Source organism: Phocoena phocoena, chromosome 9 (genome assembly GCF_963924675.1).
Source record: "Phocoena phocoena chromosome 9, mPhoPho1.1, whole genome shotgun sequence".
Classification (NCBI taxonomy): domain Eukaryota; kingdom Metazoa; phylum Chordata; class Mammalia; order Artiodactyla; family Phocoenidae; genus Phocoena; species Phocoena phocoena.
In genome coordinates, this window is record NC_089227.1 from 69,402,481 (window position 1) to 69,414,828 (window position 12,348).

Consider the following 12,348-nt stretch of genomic DNA (forward strand, 5'->3'; position numbering starts at 1 on the left):
CTGACATTCCTGAGAAAGGAGGATGCATTAAAAACTCACAGAATAAAGCCTTTGAAAAGGAAAGAAAGTTGATGAGATAAAGTGCCTCCACTGCCAGCAGTGGGGGCACTGGGTCTGTAGCCATGCAATCTCCCACGCACAGTCCGCTTCTGTAGCTACTGCAAGCCCTAGGCGTCCTCTGATCTGCCCTCATCCTGGTTAGACGGTCAGCCTTATTCTTTTCCTGTTGACTGGAGTCCTGTGCAAGTTAGTTGTCAGAGTGGCAGCTCCAGCCTGCTACCCGATATTTATATATGAGAGCACCTCCTGGCAGAAGTGCAGGAACTGTGTCAGTTTACACATCTGCCAAATAAGGACGTAAATCTCAGTCCAATCAGAACCTCATCAGTTACCATTTAAATCAAGGCATGGTGGTTTTTTTCTTTTTAAAGCATAGTCCCAGTACTATATTTACTAAAAACCTTAGGCACTGTGAAAAAAAGTCACTATTTGGAATCTTACACTGCTTGGCTAAGTTAACACTAAATATAGACCAGCAGTTTCATGCTGGGGTTTATGGGCCTTATAAGAGCACCGTGTGCTGAAGGGAGGCAAAGAAAGAGCTACAGAATTTCTAGAAAGTCATTATAGTTGCTTCTGAATAATTTGTTTTTTCCTGGTAACCTAGCAGTCAAAGCTCACATTTTTGTAAGTAATTTGCATGCTATTACTCTACTGAGACTGAATTATGATTCTTGAGGCTGGGATGTTTTTTGTTGCATGTGCTTTTTTTTTTTTTTAATTTACTTTATCTTTGGCTGCATTGGGTCTTCATTGCTGTGCGCGGGCTTTTCTCTGGTTGTGGTGAGTGGGGGCTACTGTTCGTTGCAGTGTACAGGCTCCTTATTGCGGTGGCTTCTCTTGTTGTGGAGCACGGGCTCTAGGCACACGGGCTTCAGTAGTTGGGGCACGCAGGCTCAGTAGTTGTGGCTTGCAGGCTCTAGAGCGCAAGCTCAGTAGTTGTGGCCCACAGGCTTAGTTGCTCCGTGGCATGTAGGATCTTCCAGGACCAGGGCTCGAACCCGTGTCCCCTGCATTGGCAGGCGGATTCTTAACCACTGCACCAGCAGGGAAGCCCTACTCTGCTTTTTTAACTTTTGATACAGATGATTTAGACTTGATTTTTAAAATTACTTCCTGGATGTGAAGAGGCACTGACTCTGAACTGGAATTATAGAACAAATTACCATGACTTGCTCAATAAAGCTTCCTATTAGCTTTGAATTAAATCCTATTATAACAATTTTTATTTTGTGGCAAGCAGTGCTGGTTTGAGTTATTTCTCTGGTTTGATACCAAGCACCTATGGTAAAAAGTAAAGAGCAAAGCAAATTTTCATAGACGATGATATTGGTCAGTATTTATTAGTAGGTAGTCAAAGAATTCTTAAATGAGAAAAAGAATCAGTTGTTAGCATTGATCTAAACTGGAGGAAAATAAAATTACTTACATGTTTCAGCTCAAGGTATTAGAAAGGGTTCCATGAAAAGGATGCTACTTTGGTTGGTCAATCTTAATGAGCAAATTTGCACACCGCAGTCAAGAAGGAGGGTCAAGTTAGTGCAATGCAGAATTTAGTAACACTCTGGCTGCTCCAGCACTGCTGGTTGTTCCCAGATGCTCTCATGTGGAGATGCAAAGATAGCAACAACTGGGTGTCAAACAGCTATGGGTCCTGGCTTGAGGGCCATGTGATCCTGTATCCATTTACTCACAGGGTCATTTGCAGGCTCTTGGCGTCCGTGAACCACACTCAACTCAGTTTTTTCTCGTGGCTCTTTATTTTTCATTTGCATGTTGCATTTAATTAAAAATGCATTGAAATAGCATCTATTTACATTGTGACTTTACTCAAATGAAGAGATTTCCATTCAGAGCACTTCAGAGTTCACTCTAAGTTGTTATGTTAGTGCTTCTGGGTTTGATGTCGCGTTGAATCACCTTTTGAGTCAGCAGCAAGGCCAGTAGTTTGGAGATTTTATTAGTCGTGCAGCTCTTAAGTCAGTTTTTGTAGCTATGATTTTCTAGCTAGTCCTCTACTTTGTAAACACTGATTCAAGCCTCAGTATGAGACTTAAGCAATAGTAATTACATCCCTAGAGGGGAAGCTAAGGCTCAAGGATGTCAAGTCAGAGATCCAAAAATGAACCATGTGTCAGCCACCAAGCCTAAAATAGATGCTGTGTCTGGAACGATGATCCTATGATGGGACACAACCTTTATGCCTCATCAGATATTAGTGTTTGGGATAATATATAAAGAGAGGATAAAATATAAAACATTTTTAAAACAATAGGAATCTGTGACCATGCATCAGTCAACACTTTTGGTTTTATCTGTAAAAGGATGAGATTTGATTGATCTCTAAGGCCCCTCTGTTCTATATGCTGTTACTTTTTTTTTTTGTCACTTAAAGTCATTCCCTTAGGAATGATCCATGAAGTATATTTGGAATTCAGTAATATCTATATCTAAAGTGCTTCGGTAGTATCTTACCTAAAATATTCAGGGAGTTAGGTGTTCTTGTTAATTAAAATTTCAGCATAACTGAAACACCCTTTTAGATTTTTACTTTGAAAAAAAATCTAACTAGTTCATGGCTTTTCGAGCTCACTGTGTTTCTTAGCTAGGGTTCTGGGGGAACTTTGTTTTTACAAGTACTAGTAGGTTTTTAGTTATTACTGGGAAATTGTTCGGTCTTAATATTTTAGTGTTCAGTTTAATCTGTTTAGTAAATGGCTGATACTATTTTTTTTTCAGATCTTCTATAGGTGTTCATCTTTTTTTTCCTGAATTCGGTTTCTCCTAACTCTAATCATATTTGCCTTCATTCTGTAGCTGGGCATTAAAGGAAAATTTTAAAATGTTAAGAGGAAGTCAATAGTGTGTTGCCACATATAGGCAGACGTGAAGTTTTCTGCGTTGCTTTTACTAAAGTCCAGATAGATATGACACGAGGATTCTTAACCTCAGTTTTATGTTAGTGTACTTATTATTAACTGCCTCAAATTCTTTTGGAAATAGTGAGATTTAAATCCTAAATAAAATATTTTAGGTGTTCCAACTTAACATAAACCACTGGCTTCTAAACTTGGCACTGGGCATTTGAAGAATAGGATTGGAGATTACCCTATGGAGTGTTCAGTCAATTGGGGAAATCAAAGATGTAGGCAAATAAATGCGATAAAATAGAACAGATGTTCTGATAGAAGAATGTACAGTATCCAGCAAGGGCACAAGGAAAAGATGGGTTGATTCTTAATGGAGGTGAGGTTTGAGCTGAGTCTTGACAAAGGATTCGGGAAGGGTGTGGAGAAGAAAGGTAACACAAGGGAAGGGGCAGTGAACTCTGAAGTGTGAGGCCTCCTTCCAGCCCAGCAACTAGCTAATGTATGATCTTGGGCATTTACCTTCTGAGCGTCAATTTTCTCATTTGTGGAAAGGATGGGGACTAGATGAGAGCATGTCTAAAATCCTTTCCTGATCAAAAAAATCCCACATCCATTATTAGACTCATTTTATGAAAAGAGATAACTGTGAAGAAGAAAGCTTTGATAACAATCAGAATTTGTCTTCCTAGAACCTTCTTTTCACATAATTAAAAGGTCACAGGTTCTCTGTGCTAGAGAGACATCTTAAAATAGAACTTTTTAATCCATTCAGATTTTTCAGTGTAGCTTGAACTTGTGCTATCATTAGAGAATATTATCTTCAATGTAAACCACAATTTTAGAATTACTTATTACGTAAGTGACCGCACTCTAAGGAAACACAGAAGGAAGAGACCTGAGAGGTCCTGAAGTTTAGCCTCCAACAGCTGCAGTATTCATCTCCGTACTCAGTTTGCTAAGATTTTTGTCTTGAGGTCTCAGAGCCAGTCTGTAATGACTAAAGGATACCTTTAAGGTGGGGACTCCTATACCATATTGAGGGAGAATATAAAAAGTATAGTTTTGTATTAAAGCCTCATCAATTAGAATGGTTCACAGTAACATTTTCTTCTTCTTCTCAGAATTTTTATGGCCACAGGCTGCCTAGCTTAATTTTATCTTTTTATGTGTTTATACATTGTCTTCTTGCACAAGGGATTTGAGAAGTCTCGCCAGAATACGAACAGTGTAATAAAGAGAAACATTCAAAAATCAATTACAAGGCTTCCCTGGTGGTGCAGTGGTTGAGAGTCCACCTGCCGATGCAGGGGATGCGGGTTCGTGCCCCGGTCCGGGAAGATCCCACATGCCGTGGAGAGGCTGGGCCTGTGAGCCATGGCCGCTGAGCCTGCGCGTCTGGAGCCTGTGCTCTGCAACGGGAGAGGCCACAACAGTGAGAGACCCACATACTGAAAAAAAAAAAAAAAAAAAAAAAATCAATTACAAAAAATTAAAAGAGGCCCAGGGTAAATATAGACAGAATTGAGAAATCTGAGCAGGAAGAAAGAGCAAGTGCAGATAAGCAGGGTATTAAAGCATTAAAATTGGGACACACACTTGACTCTGAGCTTCCAGGCAAGCAAAGCAAAAAGAAGAGTTTCAATATTGTCCCTAAAAGGAACAGCTAAACTTTTCTAGCCCTTCATTTGGCAGTAGTATGTGTGGGTGGGTCTTCACATGCCAGCCCAACTTCCTGTGGGCTGTGATCCATTTGAAGGCCGGCTCCCCAGCCCCGCCTCTCGTGTTTAACAGCAGTGTTTTCTTCCAGGGACAATGAATCCTTCTTCCCAGGACACCGGCTCTGGCGGCATTCCTGAAGATAGAAAGCTTTATGTTGTGGATTCCATAAATGACTTAAACAAACTAAACCTCTGTCCTGCCGGATCGCAGCATCTGTTCCGTATGTGTGCCTTCCCAGGCTTGGCCGCCCGTCCGGGCTTCTTGGCCACCTAAAAATAGCGAATGCTGAGCTGGACCTGTGGTCGTGGGCTGGGGGCGGGGTGGGCATTAGGAAGCCTCCGCGTTAGAGATGCTGTTTAGTATTAGGCAATTTTTGCTTTTGTTCTCTGAATACTTGCCAGGCTTGTGGGCTTTCTTGGCTGTTAAGCAAGATTTGAACTCTTGTCTTTAAAAGTTCTAAGAAGTTCCCTGTGGAGTTTCTCTCCCTGGAAAGCGGTGGAGGCTGCTGAGATGAGGCTTACTCATCCCTCTTGGCCGCTTTTGTGCCTTCTAGTGACCACAGCCAGGTCACCGAGGGTGCCCACTTTCCTAGAGAGGTCTTACTTTGTAGCGGATTGTTCCACACGTTTATCTAGTTTTAAAAAAAATCATTAAGATTTTGTTGGGCAAAAATGTCAGCTTCATTTTTTTAGATTACAGATTGCCTCAAAGCATTAGAAAGAGGAGGGGGAACACAAAATAAAAAGCTGCTGAATACTAAATACTACATGTGTATCTTGTCCCCTAAATATTATAAATGAGTTCTATCAGGTTATTCTGAGCCCCATCTTTTCTAGCTTAAACGCTGACATTCCAACACTGGTGATAAATGCCCACTTGCTGTTTGTTTCACATGCACTTGAAACTCTTACTGTCCCAATTTTATGTCCATTATTCCCCTTCTAAATCCTTTTAAATTTTATTTATTTTTATTTATTATTATTTTTTGGCTGCATTGGGTCTTCGTTGCTGCACGTGGGCTTTCTCTAGTTGCGGCGAGCGGGGGCTCTTCATTGCAGTTCATGGGCTTCTCCTTGCAGTGGCTTCTCTTGTTGGGGATCATGGGCTCTAGGTGCGCGGGCTTCAGTAGTTGTGGCATGCAGGCTCAGTAGTTGTGGCTCACGGGCTCTAGAGCGCAGGTTCAGTAGTTGTGGTGCATGGGCTTAGTTGCTCCGTGGCATGTGGGATCTTCCCGGACCAGGGCTCGAACCCGTGTCCTCTGCATTGGCAGGCGGATTCTTAACCACTGCGCCACCAGGGAAGCCCCCTAAATCCTTTTTGAATTCTTGTTTTTCTCTTCATTTTAATTTGTTCAGGTTTTCATCTGTTTTTACTGCAGTCGGTCTCAATAAATGCAGGTGTTTGGGTGTCAGCTTATGCCGTGGCTATGATTAGGAAGGAAAAGCCCTGGAGGGTGTGACACAGGATGTCCCTATAAAGCACAGGACCTAAGCCCCCACCTCTCCATAATCAAGTAGCAGAGGGTGTGGGACTGATACAAAGTAGGAGGGATTACAGAAGGCAATTCAAGGATCTCCATTACCGCAAGTTTCTGTATTTCTTTTTCAATTTAATTTGGGTGTTATTAGGCAAATAGGCCTTACAAAACAGTGACCAAATGCAGACAATTCATGGTTTGGGTGAACCAAGCTGTTTTATAAGCATGGTTGCATTTTCAGTTCAACGGTAAAACATTTAAGAGAACCTTGCTTCCAGAGCATGTCCATCCTGGAAACAGCTTTTAGAAACCAAATCACATCAGGGTCATTTTGATGTTGTTGTTTAAATGGATATAAGCATAACTGGTTATTTTTTAAATTTTTTAAAAATTTATTTATTTTTTTTTGCGGTATGCGGGCCTCTCACTGTTGTGGCCTCTCCCGTTGCAGAGCACAGGCTCCGGACGTGCAGGCTCACAGGCCCAGCCGCTCTGAGGCATGTGGGATCTCCCCGGACCGGGGCACGAACCCGTGTCCCCTGCATCGGCAGGCGGACCCTCAACCGCTGCGCCACCAGGGAAGCCCATAACTGGTTATTTTTATAGGAAATAAAGTTTTCTGGGAGATATCTCAGAGTGTTCAGCCTTTCACCCAGAGTAAGTGGCCCACAGCCAGCTGTGTTTTATTCTTGGCTCACTTTGGGAAAAGGGTAATAGAGCCTCCATCACTCTGAACCCTTAACTTCTTTATTCCCTGCCCACCACCCACCACCACCCTCCCCCAAGCAAAAGAAAAATCCAAGTCCGGCTACATCAGTGTTAACATGATCTTCAAAGAATTTTCCAAATAGGGGCTGAAGAGATAGCTTGACCTGACTTGTTCTTTGGATACTGATATAGAAGAAGGTGAAAAATTCTCAAAGAGCACCCGATCCAAAGACATTCCTCAAACATAAGTCTCTTTCCAGAGTGATCAGAGGGAAAATGGGCATATCCCTTACATCTCTCTCTCTCTCTCTCTTTTAATGCTGAGGAGTTTTTGTCTTTGTTGTTGTTTTTTTCACATTAGCTCTAGAGGAGAAAATCCCGGACGTCGGCACTAACTCAGGAAATGGAAACCACAGTCTGTTTTTGGTGGGGCTGATCATCGTGCTGATTGTCAGCCTGGCACTGGTTTCCTTTGTGATATTTCTGATAGGTGAGTACCATCGACACACTTTTCATCACTGCTGTGCACTTACTTTATAGCTGGTTGTTTAGCTTTGCTCTGGTAACGAGGCAGTGCTTCCTGGCAGTCAGTGCTGCCGCTGAAGGCTGAGGGGGCATGAATGCCTAGGGTACCTGCTGCTCTGGGCCGGGTCGCTGGGGCACACATAAGCCCTCAGTGCCAGGAGTTCGCAAACATGGACATTCAATGTTTCTATAATGCTTTAATTTCTCATCTGGAGTCCCTAGCTGCCAATGGTAGGCAGCTTATTCTAGCTAACTTGGGGTTTTCTTCAGCCAACACATGGGTTCTCCATGAACTCAGGTCTATAATTTTCAGTCACAGTCAGGTTCACCCCCTCTTCCAGGTTCCCTGGCTTCCCTGAAATCCATTAGAAGCACTAACTGGGCTTGTGCCAGGGCCCAGAGGCAGTGCTGGGCTGGGAGGAGACTGCTCCTGTCTGACACCACCCAGGCTGGCGTCCTGCCTGCCCTTGGCCTGGGCCCTGCATGTCCGCCCTTGAGTGGTGACCCAGGCTTTCCCACACAGCCCCTCAGCCAAGAGATCCCCTGAGGTCTCGGTGCCACTCTCATCTCTGCCTCAGGTCGGGGAGGGGTGCTGTCCATCCTGAGGCACGTTGCCCTTTCAGGAAAGCCCACCAGCATCCTCCCTGAGCTGTCCCCTGCAGACAACCATCTGGGGTTACTTCAGTTCCCTCCCACCCCTCTTAGAGTGGATGGAGCCTGAGAGAAGGAGTCACGCTTTATACCCTTTTGCCTGGATCCACCACACTGTCATTTCTTCTGCCCTGCAGGCCTTGTAGCCTTCAGAACTCCTAAATGAGCAGTGGATCCCATGGCTCTGAAATGCCTCTATTTCAGATTCATTCAGGATCAGTGGAGGTAGCAGTGGTGGTGATGGGAAGTGGGCAGAGGGCATGACTCTTACAGCTTCTAACCCCTTTTCCTCCCCCAAACTTCGTCTCCCTTCCAGCTTAAAAGTCTTTTCCTGGTATAGGTTTCAGAGCTGGTGCGAAGCGGTGATGTTTAATTGCTTTTTTGTCACCCTGCTGATGCCCTTTTGCACTTAGAAGCTACAGTGTGAACTCTCCTTACAATAGTGGTGCCCTTGCATGTGATTATTCTTTGGAGGAGGGTTGGCCCTGAACCTGCAGGAAAGAGCACACGGATTACTCTTCTGAAATGTTATACCACATAAGTTGGTGCTCCAAATATCATCCTGCCTCACCTGCCTGGGAAATGACTCAGTTAAACTATTGAGAAATTTTAGGTATGCCTACCGACTTGGGAGCAATCCAAAGGGACTGCTGTTTTTTGTGGGAAAATAAGTAGTAAGATTTAGGGCAATGATAATTAAAAATGTTATGTATTGGGTGCCCACTCTGTCCCAGGCACTGTGCTAAGCATTTATGTCTGTTTGCTCACCACCTCATAACAACCCTATGGTGTAGGACCTATTGTTATTTTGGTTTTATCAATGCTGAAACTGAAGCTTAGAGAGATTAATTAATATGCCCAAGGCCAACAGACAATGGTGCCTAATCAGGGCTCAGAGACACCCCTGCCTGACGTCAAAGACCATTCACTTTATCACCATATTACACCCCGTTGTATGAATAAGATTTATTTTATGTTTGCTTCTAGTGTTTTATATTGAGGGCAACGTCATATCAAGAAACAGAAAGAAGGGACTTCCCTGGCGGTCCAGTGGTTAAGACTTTGCCTTCCAATGCAGGGCGTGTGGGTTTGATCCCTGGTCGGGGAGCTAAGATCCCACATGTCTTGCCGCCAAAAAACCAAAACATAAACAGAAGCAATATTGTAACAAATTCAATAAAGACTTTAAAAAAAATGGTCCACATCAAAAAAATCTTAGAAAAAAAAAAGAAAATGTGAATAAAGAAGAGTCTTTTTATTGGACAATTACTCTTTGCTAGACACATTAATTTCATTATCTTAAGTCCTTACTCTACCCTTCAAGGTAGTGTCTAATATTTCTATTTTACCGATGAAAGACTAAGGCCCAGAGAGTTTAACTCTCCACATTTATCCAGCTAGTCAGAAGCAGAACTGGGATTCATACCCTGAGCTGTCTGCCTGCAGACCTCACTGGCCCTCCACTGCCTGTGTTGAAGTAATAATAAAGGCTTCCTGTGGTTTTCAGATAAACCTTAACCCAACCTAAGACCAGAGTTGGCACAGGCAGCTATAAATGGACTTGGCCTGTGCGCATCTTTAACAAGGAAACCTTTTTGCTGTCAGTGGGGTTCAGTGCAAATTTGTGTCATTTTAACTGAAGTGTAAGAACTTATATTCTTTATAACCCTGACATTTTTATGCAAGAGAAATAAGGCTATTTTATACTGATTACCTTGAATAAACTGTTGGGCCTTGTGTTTTTGTCACAATCTCTGTCCTAAAGAGGAATAACGGACAGCAAGGATAGGTTACTGTGGGTGCCTACCTGCCTCTGTAGCAGTTTCCAGTGGCCAAGCAATGTAGATATGTGGGATGTGATTAAGTATTGCCTTAATTTAAAAAAGGGTTCTATGGTCAAATGAGTTTGAGAATTGCTGGGTTAGTAATACTTAAGGTATTTTATTTTACTTCTTGTGAATTTCCAAAAGGCAGGTCAGGCATGATTTTTCTCTAATGGTTTTGCATATAGAAACCTTTTTCTCTTTTGGAATTTAACTTGGAACCACTGTATTGCGGAACAGCCTTAGTCCAATATGGCTGCTACTTCCTTCTGTGTTTGACTAACGTAGAAGGTTCCCAAGAGGGGAAGTATGTCACATGCTATGGATTTATTTGTTTCACACTTTTCTCCAGAAGCAAGTGGTATCTCTGCCTGGCTCTGCATCAAAGCTCAATTAAAACCTTTCTGTCATGTCTTGGACCATAATTCATCCAACATAATTTTTCAGATACGAGGGAAAGGCAGCTTCTGGGCAACATTTTGTCCCAAGCCTGGAAGGTGAGGCTCTAACACTTTCCCACGTTAGTTTTTGGCTAAACCCAGTAGCAAGTTACCACCATCATTAGTTCCTCAAAGATATCTTGGAAAAAACTTGCCTGCAATGGAAATGATAAGGAGCTCATGTATTAAATACTGATTTTGTGCTGCTTTTCTTGGAAATTTTAACTCATAAGCAGACCTCAGAGTACTCCATTCCCTGACCTACTCAATAACCAGGGGTTCTATTTATTTTGGAAATATGGACTCTCTGCTCTCAGGGTGGTCTGAGGGGAATTATTATACATTCATTATGGGCTGGTAATTTAGAGCCAGGAGAGCTGTGTATATCAAAGTAGTCTGGAACCCAAGATATCCCACCTCCCACATGTGGAGTGAAAACCCTTTTCTGAGAATGGGTCTCAAACGGAGACAACATAACAGTCACTTCTGTGGGGATAATCAGACACTGGTGGTTTCCTTTGGTTGCTCACAGCAAAGTCCTTCTTAGCGAAAATCTGTGTGGAGTCTGCCAAAGGTAGTCAAGTCTTTCACCAAGAGGTCGTAAAAATAATTCACTTGATAGGTAACTTCAGTCTTCGTCAATTTCTCTTCTGGGCTTCTGGGCTGCGTGGGATACTGGAGCAGGGGATTTGCCAAGAGGGCCTCTCAGCTCTCAAGCCAAGCACCCCAACGGGGCTCTGATGAGTCCCAATGGAACACACTGGAAACCAGTGTAACACTGTCTGTTTTTCATTTTAAAGTTCAAACTGGCAACAAGATGGAAGATGTGTCAAGAAGACTAGCAGCTGAGGGAAGGGACATAGATGATCTTAAGAAAATCAACAGCATCATTGTAAAGCGACTCAACCAACTGGACTCTGAACAGAACTAAAGGAATGATCTTCCAAGAGCAACTGCTAACACCTGAGCTTCTCGCTGTCCTGGGAGGGTACAGGGTTAAGAACCGACCAAGGGCATATCTGCAGGCAACAAAAGGCCAACTTTCCACTACAGGGATGGGAGCAGCTCCAAGGCAAGGGGGGCTGGGGACAGCCGCCAGAAGGGGGCTGGTTTTGTGGTAGGGTCCTTCAGCTTTCATGGGGTTGAAGGTGGCTAGCATGGAAGAGAACCAACAGGAAACAAGAACGGGAATTTGGCTCTGTATGTACAGCTTCTTTTACGAAAGGAGCTTTGGCACCAGAATAAGTTCACTGTGGCCAGTAAATTTCATGGCACCTCATGTAACTTTATGAACTCCCACGAAAGCCTAAGGAATTCATTGAATTATTTGTAGTCAAGGGAATCAGGTGATAACTCTTTACAATAAAATAGATTCTGCTCAGGTGATTACACTTTGACTCATTTCTCCAGTGACAGGGGGTGGGCGACCTCCAAGCTAGTTGCCTACTGGTACTTGCTAATAGTAGTTATGTGCCTATGGTAGGGTGGGGTCAAAAGAGAGAGCCCTATTTATTCAACTAATGTTTATTGAGCTGCTGCTTTGTACAAACCACCATACTCCAGAGAAGCTTACATTCAAGTGAGGAACAAAGGAGATGTATAGTTATGTGTAGATATATAAGCTTTTTGACTTTGTTTCTGATGGGAAAAAAATCCTTCAGTACGCTGCTGATTAATTGTGAGGAAATCTGATAGGTTTGTAGCCTTTATTAAACTACAGTGGGAAACCATATATTTGGAATATTTGGAGCCTGCCTTGTTTTAGCACAAAAGGTAAGGCACAGAATTTATGAAATTGGATATGTTGTGATATAAATCAGCTTTAAAAGCATGAGTCTTAGAAAATCTTTTATTTAATATAAATATATTGTGTAAGTCTGTTGTGTGAAGTCTATTGCAATTCTATCATTTTGGGTTCATCAGAAACATCTGGGTTTATTCTAAAGTTACACACACACATAAACACACATTTTATAACACTAAATAGTTAATGAAATAAACACAAGACATTTCACCTATCCATTTTTGCACTCAAAAACATTTGTACTGCATACTTAATTTTTAAAAATTGATAT

At 42.6% G+C, this 12,348-nt stretch overlaps 1 protein-coding gene across 1 annotated transcript; it reads left to right on the plus strand.

Moving 5' to 3' along the window:
* The first annotated feature begins 319 nt into the window (after positions 1-319).
* LSMEM1 (leucine rich single-pass membrane protein 1) lies at positions 320-11,654 on the plus strand. The gene is made up of 4 exons (XM_065884275.1): positions 320-687; positions 4,738-4,869; positions 7,196-7,324; positions 11,074-11,654. Exons 2-4 carry the CDS (start codon positions 4,743-4,745, stop codon positions 11,202-11,204), a joined length of 387 nt encoding a protein of 128 aa, XP_065740347.1. The 5' UTR covers positions 320-687; positions 4,738-4,742; the 3' UTR covers positions 11,205-11,654.
* Positions 11,655-12,348: the final 694 nt, after the last annotated feature.